This window comes from Lagopus leucura, unplaced genomic scaffold (assembly GCF_019238085.1).
Source record: "Lagopus leucura isolate 7727_CA_CO unplaced genomic scaffold, USGS_WTPT01 Super-Scaffold_1, whole genome shotgun sequence".
Classification (NCBI taxonomy): Eukaryota; Metazoa; Chordata; class Aves; order Galliformes; family Phasianidae; genus Lagopus; species Lagopus leucura.
Window position 1 is genome coordinate 9,529,591 of NW_024962250.1, and position 20,185 is coordinate 9,549,775.

Genomic DNA, 20,185 nt, shown 5'->3' on the forward strand with positions numbered 1-20,185 from the left:
CACCTTGTCTGATTTTGTCTTTCCATGTCACAAACAGATTTACTGCTCAGTCTAAGAGGAAATATTGTCTAAACATTTTTAGTATATATGCTACCTTAGCAATTCAGCAACTGAAGAGTACATTCTTGATCAATTATCCTGAAACTGAATCTTTTATGCTGTTGCTCATTGAATCAAATTTTTTTTTTTTTTTTTTTTTTTTTTGTGGCTAACTTGCAGCAGGCTGAAATATTGAGGGGACTGTTTGGGTCTTTGTTTCTCAAAACGACGAGAAAAATACCTGTGAGATTTAAGCTCACTGCAGTTTTCTGTGGATAAGTTTTTCCCTACTCTGCTTTTATTGTGTGCTGGGATTATCAGGGTTCTTTCCATAAGCAAAAGGGCTTTAAATGGTGTCTTTGGACAGCAAGCTCCACAGGAAACTTAAAGTCAATAAATCTGAGGGTGATGTGGGGACCACTGAAGTAATTAACAGGGAAGCATTTTGTGCTTGGAGTGGGACTGCTTGAAGACAAAAGTTAATGCTAGCAGTAGAAACGTGTGACAGTTGTATTCATGAGCTACTGGGAGAGAGGCTTTGCTTGCGGAAGTATGGGAGCTCCTAACCAGAGTGAGTCTTTGTAAAATGTCTGCACTTGACAGCAGCCTTTTTGGGGCACTGCAGAAGCCCAAACTGTGTTTCGTAATGCTATTACTGCGTTACGAGACAGGTCTGATACTTGAGTGTAACTCCTGTGCGAGATGTGACTACTGGTTAGGTTTAGCAAGATGTAACTGAGGAATGAAATTCTAATGCTGGATGACAAGAGCAGGGATGGGAAGGGGTTGTTTGGCAGGAAATTTCCACAAGATCATTGTGTAAGATCTCACCAAAGATGAATTAATGAGTTACCATTAAATACTCATCAGGGAGGGTAGTAGTGTGTCATTTGGATCAAATGGAGTTCACTGCAATTCTTATGTCAGTAGTTAAAATGAATATGCTGTACTGGGAAGATAATGAATTCAACAGGTCTGGGATGTGGCGCGATAAAAGTATGTTATGAGTTACAGAATGATTACACAGTCTGATGTAAATCTTTTGCCAGAAAAATGATATCAGATTGGTAGATCAAACATCATCTGCACCTCCTCTGATTAGAAAATGCTCTGAAGAAAAAAACAAACAAACAAACAAAAAAACCATAAGAATCATGTGAATTAACTGATGTGCAAAACACTCTTGAAAGCACTCCCAAGTGAAAAACTAATGAAATACCACAAAACAGGACAGGATTTCCAGAGGGAGAAATGTCTGTGGTTGCTCTGATGGATTTGTTTCCATTATAGTTATCTACTCCAGTTCAGAGATTCACCTTCAAACAAGTGGTGTGTTTCCATCTCTTGGGAAGCAGATATGTAAGCTTCATACAGATGTTTTCAGTTAGAGTATCTACCTGAAATCTTTGATCCAAACCTGGCTTACATACATACCAGGTGTACTTGAGACTTGCAGCAAGGGAAGAAGTTGGCCGAATAACAGAGCTGTGACATGTAGCTGCGGCTGGGGTCCTGTACAAGAAGAATTACCTTTGTCTTTCACCCTTTTATATTATTTTCTGTTGTATTTCGTGCTTGTTCATTCTCCTGCCCAGTTCATTGCAGGTGAGGTAGCACTTGCTGAAGCTTGCCAATGTATCACGTACGCTCCCTGTTGTGTCACTTGGGAACTGGAGCTTTGGTTGTGTTCTGGTAAATGTGGTGATATCACTGGCTTTTGATGTCAGTAATAGTTTCTGTTGAAATGAATGCTCATGATATTAGGTCCACCTGGCATTTGCTCTGGCTGCCTGTCTACTGTGGCTGTGCTGAGATGTTCCCCTCACTGATCTGGGGAGTCTGGGCTTGAATGTTTGCAGGACTCCAGCTTCCCACCTGCTGATATAAACTTTTTCTCCTTTTGCTTCCAGTATAACCATCCATAAGCAGATTTAAGTACTACTGTCTTAGATTTTGCAGCATCTTGCTTTTGTATTTTGTTGTCAACTGATGTTTCAGTCGATACAGTGTCACATACTGTGGCTTTGTCCTTGCATTTAATTTATCGCTGATGGCTGTAATAGAATTTGGCACTAACGGATATGCCTTTGCCAGTAATTTGAGAACACAGTGTGATTTGGACAAGCGATTGAGCCGTCTGTTTTTTTGTTCCCTATTGCTTTAGCTGAGCACTTTTTCTTGGTAAAGCAATGTCAACACGTATATTCTGTCAGCACAGCACATAGCAGCGTATGTCATAGAAGATTTTTGTTCGCAGTGCAGGCAAGATCAACTGGCAATGCCAAAATAAATAGAACTTACTATGAGAGCTTTCAAAAATCAGCAGTATGCTGTGATAATCGGAAAGCTAATGTGGTATCAGAATGATAGAACTGCAGATAGAAAAAAGCTGTTTAAACAAGAAAAGGCCAAGTGATCTTGATTACACTTTCATACTTCACCTGTGATGGTTTCTCTACTTTGTGCCGTGGCTTCTGGTTTTGAAACATGAAGCTAGTTGTAAAATGCTTTAAACTTTCTGCTCCACCATCTTTCAACCCCTAGCTGCTCTCCCCAGAATCCTCTGTCTTGCAAGTTCTTTTGGGTTGATGTTGACTGTTTGCACGCACGCACTCTCTCTGAGCCGAATCAGTTACCAGCAGCTCAAGGTTTGGGGACACAACCTGATTTGTCTGCTACCATATTATAACTTTTCTGGAAGGAGCTGTAGAAGGACATCTAAAGACTGCACACATAGTGGTGTAAATTCCCTTTTCTTTGCAAGAAATGCTTTGTTTTCTGGTGCTATTAGAATAAGTCATGATTGAGCTCAACATGTAAAAATGCCAGAGCGGAATTTTGATAAATGGCTTAGCTTAGTCTCTTAATTTTGGCTTTCTTCAGGATAGTAGAGGAGGGATGGCCATGAAGCCACGTATTTCAGTTAACTGGGGACAACAGGAAAACAATCCCTTACTGCTGCCCAGAAAACCTGAAAGTGAGTGAATGCCCTCCTTGCTTTAGGCACGAACTTAGAGTAATAGAAGTTTCTACCTGTTAGATCTAAGCTCACTGTATGTGACCTAGAGGGTTTTTAAAGGGTGGAGGTGCATGATAATGGGAGCAATGCTATATGGTATAACAAGTCTGTGGTTTCCAAAACAATCATGGTGATGAGGGGCCAGCAATCTGCAAGTTTTTTTGTCATTTATTAAAGTACTTTACTGCAGTGGAACAGGAAGGCTGTTGTCCATGTCATACTTCTGCTCTTAATGCAGAAAGGTGGCCCAGTTCCTCTTCATCTCTTGCATTCTGGGAGTCCTCCCCTAGCAGAAAAAATTGCTGTTCTTTCTCTGGAGGGAGGGAACAAGGAAAATCCTGCTGCTCTTTTACCAAGGAGAGACAAGGCAGCTGTGTCCCATCCTGTTTTAAACTGGAGAGGGAGTTCCCACCAGGAAGGAACTGTAGTAAAGGGCTGTACAAAAGTAAAAAAAAAGTTAGCTCAGCTGTGAAAAGGGTCAATAACACCCTGTACTTTGGCTTGAGGGAGGTGACAAGTGCAGCATGACCTTGATTTTTCTAGGCCTTGCATTTTCTGTAGGAGCCTGCTGAGCCTCACTGTGCGTGGTGCTGAGCCCTTGAACTGCATAAACGATCTGGTGTTTGCTTGAGTGCAGGTAACTAGGATGTATGAAGCAACAGTAGCTAGTTCAGGACACGAACATTCTTCAATAGCTGTTCTTGCTAAGTTTTCTAGAGGAAGAGTTTTTCTTCTAAGATGTAGCATATTTGCACTGAGAGCTGCTGGTGACTGTGGGCTCTAGTGGGAGAAGCACAAAGATGCTCAGTGTTCAGGGATGTCAGTACAGTTCTTTGTCAGCCCTGAAGGTTTTCTCTATTACCTGTCAGTCAAGTGTGGTCTATGAGGAGAGATGAGAAGAGCCTGGTTGTCTGCTCTGAGCTCTTTTTGTTACAGTGAGCAAAAAGGACCAAACAAATTGTGCTGGATGGATGAGACACACTACAGCTTAGCTTGGAATGCAAGGTTGGCCTCTCTAAAGCTTTCTACTAGATGTGGTGCTTGCAAAGAACCTGAGGCAAAGAAATAGGATATTTTGATACTGAAACTGGAGACAGGGTGGCACAGGTTAATTTTTGTTAAGGTACCTTAGGGGCCTAGCTACTCCTGCATGATAAATAAACGGTTGATTTTACTATATCAACCAGTGCCTGCGTGCTGCTTGCAGTTTGTTACTGAAGCCAAATTAGCTCTCTTTTTACTCTGCCTCCCCTCTCATCTCATGCTGTTCTTGCAGGCTTCATTAGAAGCACTGGCTGCAAAAGCACTAGTTGAGGTTTTTTTTTTTTTTTTTTTTTAAAAAAAAAGGGTTTGCAGGGACGAGTTCACATTTGGTTCCTGGAAACAACAGAAAGCAAATGAGTATCTTTTTGTTTTGCTGGCTTTGGCTAAAAAGGAGCAAAGAAAACAAACTCTTTAGTTATATAACTCTGACACAGTTCTTAGCTTGTGTTTCCCACAGCAACTGGACATGATTATTGCAGGGTCTTGTTCTTGCAGAGCAGACCCTACTGGTGTTAAGAACACTGAAGAGTTTAAATGCTATTTAGACATTCTGGAATTAGTTCTTCTGAAGGGAGTTCATAATCATTGTGGTTTGCCACTTGCAAGTGTTTGAACCCCATACATTTGCTAGCAAGAATATCAATATAGAGCATGTTCCTGCCCAACCCTGAGTTGACTGTCAGATGCAAACATCTGGAGTTTGCAGTGGGACAAGATTAGTTACAGTTCTGTTTTCTTCTTTCAAAAGGTGCTTAGTTGCAGCATTTGTTATTAACAGAGCCAATGCAAATACTTTTGAAACTTGTGCTACATGTAGTGACTGCTGTGCATGCAACAGAAAATGTCCCAAGATAACAAGATAAGCTGCAGAATATGCTCTCAAATTGAAAAGAAAGGCAAGCCAGGAATTGGTGACCATGGTAGCCAAACTGGTCCCTTATCCAAAACAGAACAACTGAGAAAAGCCTGCAAGTCAGTGTGAGGTTGGACTCATCATCTGATGAGAGCAGGAGACCCTTAGCTTTGTAAATGTATTCTGTAGAAAGAAGTGGCAGCATAGTGTGCTGCAAGCAGTATCTGCTCCACTTTGTGAGGAAAGAATAAAATATTCTGCTGAGAAATGCTAAAGCCAGGTGTATCAGGGGAGCTGTCAAGAGAAGGGAAGCTGGCTGTTAATGGTATACAAGGAAAATTTAGAGGATTTTGAACATATACTCAGGGAAGAAACTGTGTTGAGCATTTGCTGGAATTTATCTTGCATCTTAAGTACCCTAGCAATACATATTTCTTGTAGAATATATTCATGCTGCTCCTATGAAGCCAGTTTTCCTGCTACAACGTTTTGTCTTCTGTATTGACTAATGGGTAAGAAAGTATAAAGGGAAGGAGGTAACTGCAGAAAAATTAAGTGTATTGAGCAACAGGAGCTCAATACAGAGCTGAGACAGTTTCCCAGAATAGTGTATTGCTTAGGCCTGAAGGTCGTGTGAAGATGGGAGAATTGAATGTGGAGCCCTGCAGAACTCGTTGTGGCACCTCTATGTAATTCCCTTATCCAAGTCCACTTGAAAGGGGAAATGCGCTGAAAATCAGTGAGCAAACAAAAAAAACTAAAAACTTCAGTCTAGGCTCAAGTTTGCATAGCACTTGTGAAGGGAATCTTCTGTTGGACTCGCACTGCAGAGCTACTTGAACTCAGTTCCTTTGTGGAGAAAGCCAAGCCAGAGTTGCTCATTAAGTGTGCTCATTGAACTCAGGCCACTAGCAGGGCTGCATAAGGAGGGCTAGGCTGCAATGCTACAACTATACTGCATGCTTAGAAGGTTCATGCCACAAGCCAGTGCCTCATTCCTGACAACTGAGAGTACTTGTGCTCACACTGCAGCTTACACAGGCAGCCACTGGGGAAAAATCTTTTTGTGACTGAACAGTTTGCTCAACTGCAAGTATTCCTTCTCCTCAGTTAGAGCTTAAGAGCTTTCCCTGCATATGCACCAACGTGAGGGGGGACTGGAAATGATGGCCCATCACAGTGAAGGTGGTAGGGTGCAGTTCCTTCTTAGATTCCTCTGGCTAAAAGCTTTAGGTGAAGAATATGCTGCTGAGAAACACAGTATCATTACACCATGCTTAGGATGGTGGTAAAGATTTTCCTTGAGTGCAGGAATAGGACTGCTTAGCCTGCTGTGGCAGAACAGTAACTCTTTAGGGTAATGACAGTTATCACTATCGCTAACCTCTGCATGTGCATAGGGTGCAGGTCCTCCCTTTCTTGCTTCTCTTTGAAATAGTTGCTGCTACTTGATGCTTGCCTGGTCTCCTTCTAGGATGCAGCTGACCCTACGTTTGCAAGGATTTGAGAGCACTAGAGAAAGCCAACAAGATAGTAATCAGCATTCAGCTTTTATTAACTAAATGCCTGAGATGTATACAGCAAGATTTGCCAAACCTGCTGACAGAAATTTGGAATTTCTCAGGTAAAGCAGATGCAAACGTGGCATGTAGTTATGCAACAACATGTGCGTAAACATTCCCAAGTCAGGTATAGGCTAGCAGCATTATATACTGGGTCAGAAGAGAGTATCAGTGGTGTCAGTTATAGGAGAAGTGGTAAAGATCCTGTTTGACAGCCATGAGCAAGCCAGGAACTCCTCGTCTACCTCCAAGTCTCGAAGAAAACACCACACTGGGAATAGCATCTTTGGAGGATGGGTGGGGAGAAGGAATGGTTCTAAGCAGAGAGGCATCTTGAAGACTCCAAATTCTGGTGTAGCAATCCTGACCAACTGGAAAGGAAGGACATCAGTGGTCAGCATCACACCAGAAATAATTTCTATGGCTCTGCAAGATTTTCATCACAGTGACTGAAGTAGCGTATGGGGGGAAAATACTTGACTGCTTCGACATATCTTACAGGCAAAGAGGAAAAAAATATGTATTTCCTATTAGGCAATAAAAGGTATGCTGAGAGTGCTTTCCTTATTATTAAACTCCTGAGCAAAACAAAGTGGGGAAAAACTCAGCTTGTTAAAATTATTGAATTACTCTTCTTATTCCATCACTTACTAAGAAATCCAAGGAGAATAGATCATGTTTAAAGTTACCTTAAGAAACCTAGTCAAAGTATGAAGAAAAAAAAGTATTTAGGGATTTTGTTTCTTTTATTATGTTTCCTTTTTGGAAAAAAAACAAACTGCAGCTGCATATATTCATAACAAGCCCAAGTGAGACAATTTACAGGGAGTTCTCCTTACAAGCTTTAGTCCATTGACACACTTCAGCATCAAAGAAACCTATTTATGGTCTTTAGTCTCTGTATAAAAATACTGCTTTGAGTATTATGTTAATACATTGCTTCTCTGACCTTCATTTTGAAGTATCTTCTTCTCTACTCTTAAACTACACTGGGAAAAGGATAAAGGGACTTTAAGGATAAAGCAGTTGAGAGCACCATGGGAATGATTACAGTAGGTGTGCATCTGTAACATCTTATTTTAGATTTTGTAGCTGATTATAGTACATCTAAAGGTAAATTTCTGTGGAATTTTAAAGAATTACCAGCTCTACAACTTCCAACATCTGTAGATAAGAAACACTCCTCTGGGATAAAAAAAAAAAAATAAATCTGCACTTACAAGTAACGGAGAAAAAGTCAACCCACCTGCTGTAAAAAGTCCTTCCTCCTCATTTACATGCAAAGGGAGAATAGCATATTCATTGTGATGACCTTCATACTGTTTCACACACTTTGCTGTTCTCAGATCCCACAGTTTTATCTGCAAGTTAAAGAAATTGTTCCAAAAGCATGTTAACAGAATAGAGATCACTCAACTGTTGGTAAATAACTGGATCTTAGTAGTGAGGAGCAATGACCCAAGCAGGGAATTACCACTCAGTTCCACACAAAGAACCAGCATCCATCTTCAGGACTGAGGTAAGCACTCAGTTATTGCCCAGATACGAAAAAGAACAGTATACCCTAAAGATGATAAAACTGTACCTTTCCAGCCATATCTGATGCCATAAGGTAGTGTTCTGCCTTGAGAAGGCGAATAGATGTAACTGCTGAGTCATGGAAGAGACGAATTGCTTTCCAGTTCTGGCCCTTTCGGTTGCGTTGACGTACATCAATGCTGAAAATTTCACCTGAACGGCAGCCATTGTACAGCATTGGGGTCTGGCAGAATCCAAGAGAAAGAGGTGTATGCAACACGAGAAAGGACGTACAAGTTCTGCAGAAATTACTTATGCCAAGGTTTTGAGCTTTCTGGTGCATTTGTGAAATCATTAATGCAGGCACTAAGGATAAGAATTTTTAGTACATCTTTTTTTTAGCTAACTCATTAGCTCTGTTCAAACCTCACTTATTTATCTCTGTTGTAAAAGTTCAGCAATGTTAGCAGGAACTTTCTCTAACGTAACAGCAGAATAAGAACTGGAATTCTCATGTTCCAATTTGACCCCTCCCCCTAAGTCTTTGTTTACAAGTCAGTTAGAATTTTATAGTTGTTTTCTTCTTGATGAAGACAATAAACTGAGTGTTAATGAAATCAGGTCATTTGGCAAGAACAAAACTCTCCTACAGTGCATGATTGCTGTGCACTTTCTACTTTCATCATTTCCTTTTTATCTATGAATATTTAACAAAAATTAGCCTGCTGCCACAGACTGAAATCAGTTATTTTTTCATTGCTGTTACACTGTGTGCCAGCATAGGACCATATCACCTCTGTTAAGGAACAATAATTGTAGTCATAACCTTCTGTACAACGTGATGAGTACAGAAAGACCACTGATATCAGTGCTCTGAAAAAGAAAAAAAAAAAGGGTGTATGTTTCTTTGTACCTGGGTGGCAAACTGTTGTGCCAAGACATCACTGCTGGTTCCAAATGTCTGTCGGTGCCCTGTCACTACGTTGGTCACAAGAACTCGTCGTGTCAGGCCTAAGGGAGATGTTGTATTTGTTTAGTTATGATTTGAGTAGCAGGTGAGAGATTTATGCAAGAAGTCTTTGCCAGAGATAAAAGTGGTTGCTAGCCTTGCAGATCACCTGTGCTGAAGCAGTTGTCTGCTTGTGGATTCAGGCACCAAGCACAGGACCAGGCCGTAGATATCTTGAAGTTGCACAGCATTCCAGGTCGATCTCCTAGGAGAAATTAACCACACGTGGAACATCCATGAAATGTAAGGACAGGATAACACAGAAAGCTTCTCTGGACATTACTTTAAACATTACAATTAGAAGCAGAATCAACGTTAATATCCCTGTGCTACTCAAGATGTAGGAAACAAAAGTGGGATTTCATGACTGCAAGCTTAGTATTTACACTCTATCTGTCTATATACACATCTGAGAGACTGTTGAAGTCTTCGTAGCAGGAAAAAAAACAGGGAAGAGAAAAATAACACTTTCATAGCACTTTTACACTAAACACTTTTACGGCACGTCTGCCACAACCTTACAGATATCAGGCAGAACAGGAGACATGTCTAAAACCATGTTTCAGATGGGTTAAGTTCTACTTTGCTCACACTATCTATTTAGAAATATTGCCTTAAAACAAGAATTCAGGAGATTGTGGTGAGGCAAGACCCTTAGAAATACCTAAAACAGTCAGCAGAAAATACTAGACAGAAGAACTTGAGCATAACTAGGGGCACCTGATTTGTGCAGGCTTTAAAATATTTTACAGAGCACACACTGGCCTAGTAGCCATCCATCTTTAGTGACTTTTCAAGTTCACACCAACTCTATGCATCATTTCCCCCATCCCTCCTTTATTCTTTTCCCCAAGGCTCCATAAATAGCATAACATTACACATTTAAAATGGGTCCATACTCTTCTAGCACAGACACACATCTAATCTGTACAAACTTAACTGATCATGTCTGAATAGGGCACCAGGTTAGATGACTGTACAGTATGTTCTGAAGGTATCAGCACAGCTGCTGCCCCCAAGAACATAGAATAATTTTGTTCTATAAAGATAGGATTCTCTAAACGAGTCATGCTTACACACAACTAAGAATGATATTTAGTACTGTACAAGGAGCCATGGGGTGAGACTTCTACCAGCTTTCCACCTATGATTAATCTACTGAGCACGCTCGAGTGGCTACTACGATGAAGTATCCTGCAATGACACTGGATAGTCTATAAGGAAATCTGAGTATTTCTTATGTGCAGCTTCTGTGTGTTAGTTAAAGGCCAAGCTACTCAAATGAATAATCTCAAATGTTTACTTTCAAGTAAGGTGTTCTCCTGCCAAAGTCAAGTACTACATCAGCAACAGTTAAAAATAAACTAGAGCTTTGAATACTGTCTGTTAATTAATTATCAAGGTAAGTTATTTAATCTGTTTGTTTCTTATTCTGCTTCAAACTTGCTACATTTTTATGATAACACAACAGTCCCATCAACTACTGAAATGTGGACATGATTTGTACTCTTTGCACATCCTGTTATCCAAAACTGGGGAAAAAAAACCAAACAACACCCTACCTGGATTAGTGCTGCTGAACAATGATGCTGGAAGCAGACTGGCACAGCCTGGAGTTTCTGCAATTCCCATGAGACACAGCGTGCTGGAGTGAGTTAAGGAAAACAAAGATTTCTTCCTAAAATGGAAAAGGCTGCATAGTATTTATAGCTGGGAAGGGTAAGATGGTCTGATACAGCTGTAACTCTCAACACTTTCCCTTTTTTAACATCTTCCAAGAATGTTATTGTGCCTTACACTTTACAATTAGGTCTTGACACTCCTTTCTTTCATAGGAATGAGCTAGAAAGATCTCCAATTTTAGATTTTGTACCTTCACTATCAGAAAGATAAGCTGAGAGAGATACTAAGGCATCTTTCTACAGATAGGAAAAACCTGCAGGACCTACATGGATCATTCTTTCCATCTTTACATGCTGATAACACTGCACTGATACAGAAATGTTCTGCATGGAGATGGGTTTGAGAAAGCAGTACACATATTAAGGATTCAAGAGTCAATTTAGATTTCATTAAACACTTCATAAAAATTATACCAGGCATAAACTGGTTTTGAAAGCTGCTTTTCAAATTTGGCTGGTTAAATCTGTGAGGTGAGTAGGGGAAAGCACTGATTAAGCTAACTGTCCCCAACTCCTAACCATCTCTAAGCAAGCTGATGAATTCCTGCCACCTTCTGGACCAGTTCTGAACTGTGTCGCTTTTCCCATAAGCCATGACATAGGTGTAAGCTTTTTTTTTCATTTTCTCTTTTACTGGCCACTTTTAATGGCATTTTAATAGCATTTCTGTTGCCTGCCATCTCCCACTTTTAAATCCACTTTCGTTCCTCTCTTCTGTGACTCTGCTTTGTCCACTGCTGCTTCCTCTACTGTACCATCAGCCTTCCTTTTGAGACAAATCTGCAGAACGTGTTCTCAAAGTTGCAGAGCACAGTGCCAATGAATTCCTGCCATTTTCATCTTCCCCCAATCAATATGAGGATGGTTTACAACAGAAACCAACCAAACCTGCTTCAGAATGTTCCACTTCTTAGAAGAGAAAGTTAGTTGCCATAAATCCCTTTTGTTGTTGCCCAATCAATTTCTAACCATTAGACCACTTTTGATTTGGCACTTGCACAATTAATGGGCTGGCAAGTCTCCAGGGCAGGGAAAGCAGTCTTTTGCCTTTTACTGCATGGGAACAATACTACACACATCTGTAACAGCACCATGCATCTGTCTCACAACATGCAGCAACTTCCAATCTTTTTAAAATTTCCCTGTTTTCCAGAAATCAAGTTTTACAGTTACTACATAAGAGGTCTTCCTGAAAGTCAACTGCTCTGTGCAGGATAGTCAAAACAGAACTGAAATTTTGCTTTTTTAAAAGGATATAAAACATGAGAGTCTGGATGAGTCAATGACGCCCAGCACACAGAATTCACCTTCAGACACAAGAAGACATGCTATTTTTGTAGACCTCATACTCAATTCATGAATGGGTATTTCCATGCAAAGATGATGTGAAACTGCAGTGGGCACACTTCCATAGCCCACGAAATAGCACAGCAGTGACATACAGATACTTCATTTTAGCCTTATACTCCTCTTAGATGCACAGGAGAGAGGGAAGCATTGAGATGTCCGTCCAGATACAGACTGAGCCATCAAGCACATCCTATTATTTAAAGGATCATCCTTAAAAGATCTGAACATGAAGAGATTATCAAAGCCTGTTCTAAATATTCTTCCTGTTCAGGGAAAAATGCATTTTTCCAAAATTATCTTTAAGAAAGAAGCATATAAATCTGTGTCTTTCTCAACACAGTTTTGTCAGCTGTGGCTACACACAACTCTGAAGTAAGCACTATCTTTGAAAGGTGGTACTTCAGTGTGGTCTTCTGTTCCAATAGTAGCACAGCATTCTGGAGAACTACTGCTGGTACTCAGACTATCAGAGACGAGTCTACTGCAATTTTGTGTTTATCCAAACATCACACTGCTAGATTCTCCCATTCTCTCCTACTAAACCCTTTCCCAGCCCTCATGCTTTTCACCTGTGCCTCCCCAGCAATAGTGTTTGTGAATGAAAAGGAAGGAAGCAGGAACAGAACACAGTACTTTGCGGTTGGTGAAGTAGAGGTTGTCATACATCTCCACAGCGAGAGACTCCTTCCCCAAACCGCTGAGGTTGATGATACCGTATTTACATCCTCCATGCTCCACGTCGTTCACAGTAAATATCCGCTCACAAGCAACGTCTGCCTGTAAAACAGAAGCACTGTTGCACTTAGTGGAAACTGATTGAAAACGATGGCTCGAGGTGGCTGCGTTTTGTCTAAAAGGAAGAAATGTGCTAATTCTGATGCCAGCAACATCAACTTTCTATTCATCTTTAAAACAGCAGTCAATGCCTCTTTTTATGAATGCAAAGAAAAAATATCAGTAAGAAAATATTTCATCCTTAGCCAACAATACACAGTCTTTCCGATTATACCAGACACTTGCTCTGGTTAATTATTAAGCACAGACTGGTATCAGTAGAGCACTTAAAGACAGAAGGAAATCTTATAAAAAGTGGATATGCAATTCTGCTACACCACACAACTGTGGAGATTCTCCTTGGGTAGGATCAAATCGCAACAAAATGATGGTGCTGTACTTCAACTTTTATTTGTGACAGTAGGTTTCCAGCTCCCTTTTGGCTTCAGCTTATCTATGCAGTGCTCTGTTTCTCTCTCCTGCAGATCTTTCTACATGGACAAATGGAAGCTACTTGCTCCATTGATCTTTCCTGTATACACACTGCAACCAAAAACAGTAGAAATTGCCTTTATAGCATGAGATGTAAAATCATTACTGATGATTATACAAAATCTCTAGACCACAAAATGGTTACTCCCCAGATTCCTCTTTTATTTTCCTAATTTTCCCATTCAAAAAGCCACTGCAGTAATTATTCACTTGATTCCTGTTTATTCCCAATAGAATACACTGGTCAGCTCCAAAAATCACTTACATATCCAATCTTTTCATCATTTTCCTCTCTAGGAAAGGAACAGTCTCTTCCTACCTGTTCAAAACTACTTAGCTCATATTTGGAGAACTGACACAATGGGAACAAGGCAGATTTGAAAGCAAATTTCACCCATGAGGTTTGATTAAAAGATTCTCAATCTTCACTGAAGACAGGCTCTTTTTAATCTTTGTAAAGATATATCAGTTCTTGTAACATACCACAATTATTTTAAAATTGTTGGTTCCAGCAACTGAGGAATCTGGACTGTGAATTTCTATCTTCCTCCTCTGCATGCAGTTCACTTTTAGTTCATGGACCAGCCTGTAAAACAGTCGGTGAGGAAGGAGAGAAAGAACTTGGGTAAGCCTAGGTTAAATGCCAATGAAAAGAATTCTGGATAAGACAGCCAGAACTGCTTCTTTAATCACAGAAGATAAAATGCCTGAAAAGTAGCATGCTGCAATTTCATTTATATATCCCACGAAACAGTACAGCACATTCCACATCCATGGTATTTCACCCCATCACTGAGAACCGCCACACACCTTCAGTAGCAGGAACATAGCAAGCCCCTAACTTGCTTCCTACATTGTTACTGAATCTGAACACAGATTCTAACCCAGGGGAAAATGTCCCTGTCAGCCCAGGGCATTGATCCAAAGAAATGCTATACTGTATTCAAACAGAACAACGTAGCAACAGAGCAAATACTAAAAAAAAATGGCAAGTTTTAAACCCCTGGCATCTGAGACTGGGAAGCATCTTTCACATTAGAATTCTCATCACTTTAGAAATTGGATTATTAAAAAATACTGCTTTGTTGTCAGTATAAATAATGTCACTCTGTCCTTATGGAAAAGTGAGAATTGCAAACAAACAAAACTGACAGCAATGGTTGTACTGACAGCAGTACTTGATACAGCAAACAGAAGACAATTCAAATCATTGTACCTGCAATAACTTGTGGAGCTGAGCAAACCTAGCTGCCTTTTCTGTAACAGCACAGATGAGTTCAGTCCAGCCCTTGTTGTTTTCTGGAATAGAATAGGATGAAAATGTACTCAGTTTTTGGCTTGTTTATGATTCGAACATGGCTGTGGGTCTTTGATGTTTGGGATATTTGCGTAACTTTTTCCTCTAGCCTACGTATAATAATGTTTCAGTTCTACAAAGCACATTCCAGCACCATCTCCCAGGTCTGCTGAAGTACAGATAGCTCTTTTTTTACTTCATACCATCAACAGTATCACCTTAAGGTGTGAAATCACTTTCACTCTAACACACTAAGTCTGATTACATAGCAAAACTCTATTACTGCAGGACTACCACTGTGTGTCTGTGTGAGAACTGCTGAGTCACAGCCTGAAGCTCTGACTGATCACCTGAGGTGAGCCATGAGTCAGCCATGGGAGCACAGCTGAAGGCAATTCACCTGCGCTGCTGGAAGGGGTGGAGCCAGGCTCCACCTCTCCTAGACCCATTTAAGAGGTGGCTACCAGTGGGAAATGATCTCTTCTGGAGTTTTGTAAGTGAGTCCAGGATACAGGTAAGCTTTCTATCTATTCTCTTTTTGTTATTGTTATCTGCTTTGCCAAACTTTCTTTTATTTCATAATTATAGCATCTTAACGTTCACTGATTATACAGTGTCTTACAGCAGTGTGAAACAACTTTTCCATTCATCCCTTTCTAAGATTTCATATGAACACCTCATAAATACTAGGGAGAGCAAAGGACAGAGAGCTGTGCAGAGTTATAGAATAACAAATCTTTTCCTCATGGTTTAGGCATACAAAAGTACAGAAAGCCTACAAATGACATCCCACTTTGCCAATTCAAAGCAGGGATTTGAAACCAGGCACCCAATGTCATGACTGAAGTGCAACTGTTAGACAACTTGCTAATCTGAGAGTTCACCTCCTTACAAGCTTTTTTGTTTGTCTGCTTAGTGACTTGCTTTCCTTCCTGCATGAAAAAACCAACCAAGAGATTTCAAGAGCTACGAATTCTCAGCAAAAAGAAACTTCTGTTTCTTCACGTAGCTTATGGGATTGTACCATAGGAAAAAACTGAAGGGCTTCAGCTCATCTGTCCCAAGACAGAGCATGCTAAAGGCTGATTACAATCTTTTTCAGAACATACCCTCTTTTGTTGTTCTTCCTCTTCTAAGAGTTTCAGTCTCTTACTCTCCATAGCCTTGTACTGAATGCTCTCCTTGGTGAGCGGGTTGTAGTTGTTATGTCCAGGCAGGAGGCGAAAATAGCGGTTTTTTTCTGGGTCATAGTAAAATCCTGGCAGTTCTTAAAGTGCCAAAAAAAAAAAAGAAGAAAAATCAGACAGACAACCAAGTTTATTCATTACTCTTTGACATCCTATATCCTCATGGAAATGTCAGTCACACAGTTCGTAGTTCTTGCCCCCTGTTGGTGCCATGGATGCTATGCTTACTGGGAACAGATGGCATCTCCTTAAAGGAAAAGTTTCTAGTTGGCAACTACAATGCTGCTACACAGATGCAGAAGGGATGCTACCAGTGACCAAAGTGAATTTCACACTTCAGAGAAGCAGAAAGGTTTTGCTGTATAACAAAAATGACCTTTCTTTATGAATCAATCATGAGGGGCTGCTATAGGTTATGGCTACTTAGGGTGGTCTCAAACAAACAAGGCAACTAAGTGTCACCCCAACCAAATACAAAGCAATTCCCTGCCCAGAACCAACCATTTTTTCTTCACCACCAAGGAGAGATCTTGATATAAGCAAGAGTACAATTAGACAATATACAGGGGCTCCTCCCGAAGAGGAACTGAGGACAGAGGCAAGATAACAGTATGCTGTCTCAAGACAAAGAATTTTACTTCAGAAAAGGTGAACATTAAGGTCTTCAAGAATTTTTATTTAAACCTTTATCTACTACTACAAATTGTGTTTGATGTTACTTGCAATTCAGCTCACTGTCATCATCCCTTACAGGTTGGCAACAAACAACCAATATGTATTTACCTCAAAAAAAAAAAAAAATATATATATATATATATATAGTGACTGTTATCAGTGAGGTGAGCAAAAGCACACTGCTTTAGTACGTGGAATCAGCTCGCATAGCAATACATGTTTTAGATTATATGTACTACTTCCCAACAGGCTCACAAACTCTTGATCAGAAAAGGGTGATATACAAAAAAGATAGCCTTACACTCTGGCTTTGACTGTTGCTAAGAGCCAGCAGTGTTTCAGGACTCCCCTGTTGTGGAGGTACTCAAGTTCCCACAGGCTCAGCTTTTCCTGGGGATGTTTAATGAGTCAGAAAACCAGAGTGCAAATGGGGCATCATCTTTAGTGGCACTGCTACTGTATCAAGTCTGGTTCTGCCAGCTGACTCTCTAATAGTGGATGAACAGGTCATTTAACCAGATTTTACATCTTAGAGATGACAAATGTACTGAAGGCTCAGAAATGCATTTGTTTTTTTCCCCAAAGTGGAAGACAAACACATCTTTTAAAAGGCTGGATAATTCAATCTACGTTATACATTTGTTACATACTGCCTTATTTTCTTTGCTTATTTAATATTTTTACTGAAGATGTATTTTATAACACCTTCAAAGTATATATACAAAAGAAACAAAGTTAGTATTCTTCCCTAACACTGATTTTAAGAGAAACAAATATTTCTTTTCAGTTTATATCAGCTTGGCTAAGCACACAAGTTTTCACATAAAAGATGGATTTGTGGGCCAAAAGTGTATTTTGTTCTGCTTTCCAGATTTTCACTTACTACATCTTTTTTGATCACCTTTTCAGATATTATCTTTTCCTGTGAACTTTCCTGCTTATATTCATCCTCTAACACCATACTATTAGCACACCCACTACTCTGTTTTTCATACAGTCAACATACAGATGCTGGTTTTTGACCTGTAAATGGCATCTCTTACCTGGAACTGCAGAGTTCTGTGTTGAACTGGAAGAAGAAGGATGTCCACTGTAGCTGGGGCCTGCATTCACTGGGCTTTGTGCTTCCTCCTCTTCAGGCCTTAAAAAAAAAAAAAAAAAAAAAAAAAAAAAAGTAGTATTGCCTTCAAGTCAGACTCACAATTTTCCTACATGTCTCTTGCACAGAGCCTCTTTAAAACAGTTTGTTAGTCATATTTACACAGCGCTATTTTTCAGGTCTGTGATAAGCACACCATATGCCATATCACCATTCACTAACCAATGGAAAAGGAACAGTAAAAGTATTCAGCTTAAAATCTCTAATGAACACTAGAGATAATAGTATCTTATAAGGCTAAACTATTGCTAAAACGTTAGAGACAGTTACTGATCCTGTCTGCCTCTAACTCTTTTCAGAAAAAAAGATGAATTCTGGACGTGTTACCGAGACCCGTGCTTAAAGGAAAAGCCCATCTCGAAAGCACGGTAACTCTTTACAGCTTAAAATAAGTGAGAAGGAAACGAGGCCAGCCCGGCCCGCACTCGCCTGCGGCTCCAACGACTGCCGTCGGATCTCAGGTGCCGAGGGGGGCGGTGGCAGCGCCTGCGGTAGCCCCACCCTCGCTTCTCTTTGCCTCCGCCGTGCCTTCTCCCCATTTCTGTCCGTAAGCCAAACGTCGGTCCGTACTTCAGAGCCGCGTGCCCGGCCGCAGCCCGCTCGCTTCCTGCCGGAGGCCAGAAGCGCTGACACGGCCCAGGCGGCGGCGCGCCTCCGAGCGGGCAGGGCGGCGCCCCGAGCCCAGACGGGAGCGCGCTGCGGCCGGCACCGCTCCTGCGAGCACGGGCGCACCGCCCGCTGCGTCTCCGCACGGCCGCTGCGCCGAGCACGGCCGCGGAGGCGGCTCCAAACCACCCCCGCACAACGCGCTCGGGAGAGCGGAACAGAACGCGGGGCTGCCGGCGGCCTGCCGCTTCCTGCCACTTCCCGCGGCCGGTGGGACCTCTTGGCGGCCGGCGGGCCGAGGCCCGCGAGAGACGGGTGCCGCGAGCCGTGCCCTGAAGCGAGGCCGCGGCCGACCGCCCCCCCCCCCGTTCCTCACCAACACCGCTCCTCACTGCTTCCACCCGAGCGCCAGAGCTCGGCCCGACAGGCGCGTCTGATTGGTCCTCGCGCGCTACCTGTCGTTCGATGGACAGCTCCCTCACCGAATAGCAGAAGGCCAGGCCGCCGCGTGGCACGCGCCTCTTGCGCGGAGGGGCGGGGACACGGGCTGTTGGGCGGGAAAAGCGATTAAGAGCTGCTGGGCGGGCAAAGGTGGCCCTCAGGTGGTGGAGGTGCTGTGGGGTTGGTGTTGTGGCTTCTCGGATTCCGAAATGGCTCTGCAGGGACCTCTTAATTCTTAAACGTGGTTTTGAGCCTTTTTCTACTAGTCCGAAAGCGCTTAGCTGAGTAGCGTTATCAGAGCTAGGAAAGCACGCAGCAAGTGTGTGAGGGGCGGAGAGCAGCAGGGTGGGCTCTGGGCACCTCCGCCGCTCAGAGGCCGCAGAGCTTGCAGTTGTGGCTGCCGCTGCTTCGTGTTCACTGTAAGGAAACATCTCTCTGCTGAAGCTTTTCTTAATGCCCTTTTGTGTAGCGGCCGCCCTCTTCCCCCTGCTGCTGTACGGCAAAACGTCAAAAAGCCTGTGGTGCAAGTGTTCCTCCCTCTAGTGGGGGCTGCTGGTACTGCAAAACGCGTCTCACGTGTGAAAACCGACCGAATAAAAAATACCCCCAAACAACTGGAAAAACTGTGTGGTGGCTGTTTTCCTCCCAAACAAAAGATGTAGGTTTTAAAGGCTGAGAGACCTGGAGCTGTTCAGCACAGGGAAGAGAAGGCAAGACTGAAAAGGCAGCTTCTCAATGCTTACAGGTATCTAATGGGCAGGTGCTGAGAGGATAGGGCTGGGCTCTTTTTGGTGGTGCCCAGCGACAGGACAAGGAGCAATGGGCACAAACTGCAACGTTCCATCTGAACGTGAGAAAAAAAACTGATTTGCTGTGGGAGTGGCAGAGCATGGGAACAGGCTGCCCTGAGAGGCCGTGCTGTGGTGTCTCCTCTGGAGTCTCTCACCCTCCTGGATGCTTTCCTGTGCAACCTGCTAAAAGCTGAAGTGATGGATCTCCAGAGGTCCCTTCCAACCCCTTTGTTCTGGTTTTGTCACTTTGAAATTTTAAATATGTAAAATCCAACTCCAGGTAAATGGGCAATACAGTTTTATTCCTTCCTCTGAATGTTTAGGCCTTGTGCAAGCTTACTGCGCATACTTGTGAGGATAATTTTGAGATGCTCTTTCAATCTGTCCCTTACTCACCTGGTCTGTGTTTTAAATTAATTGAAGTTTAAGTTCCCAAAATGCGTGGATTTAAGTGGCCAAAGAAAGCATGCTTTTGAGAGTGGGAGCAGGTGGAAAGCTTACATGCAGCTTGTATAGTTTGTGAGCACTATTTCTTTGCCCTTAGAAGGTAGATGACCAGCATGGTCTGGTTCTGAGGCATCTTTTCATTGGTTGTGTCTGTTTTTCATAGTGGTGATACTGATTTTCAGCTTTCACGAGATAATTCTGAACTTCGTGCAATAGCAGGAGTAGAATAGAAGACCTTGT

At 41.9% G+C, this 20,185-nt stretch overlaps 1 protein-coding gene across 3 annotated transcripts; it reads right to left on the reverse strand.

Moving 5' to 3' along the window:
- Positions 1–6,486: 6,486 nt before the first annotated feature.
- DCAF4 (DDB1 and CUL4 associated factor 4) lies at positions 6,487–18,686 on the reverse strand. 3 transcript variants are annotated; one of them, XM_042867543.1, is made up of 14 exons: positions 18,643–18,657; positions 18,090–18,267; positions 17,545–17,642; positions 15,749–15,906; positions 14,559–14,641; positions 13,826–13,928; positions 12,710–12,853; positions 11,984–12,033; positions 10,607–10,686; positions 9,154–9,249; positions 8,949–9,046; positions 8,103–8,279; positions 7,764–7,878; positions 6,487–6,888 (listed from the first exon to the last, which is right to left on the reverse strand). In XM_042867543.1, exons 2-14 carry the CDS (start codon positions 18,197–18,199, stop codon positions 6,695–6,697), a joined length of 1,506 nt encoding a protein of 501 aa, XP_042723477.1. In that variant the 5' UTR covers positions 18,200–18,267; positions 18,643–18,657; the 3' UTR covers positions 6,487–6,694. The 3 variants fall into 3 exon arrangements, with proteins under 3 accessions (XP_042723477.1, XP_042723485.1, XP_042723467.1); XM_042867551.1 differs by lacking the exon at positions 18,090–18,267 and having other exon boundaries at positions 18,643–18,686; XM_042867533.1 differs by lacking the exon at positions 18,643–18,657 and having other exon boundaries at positions 18,090–18,302.
- Positions 18,687–20,185: the final 1,499 nt, after the last annotated feature.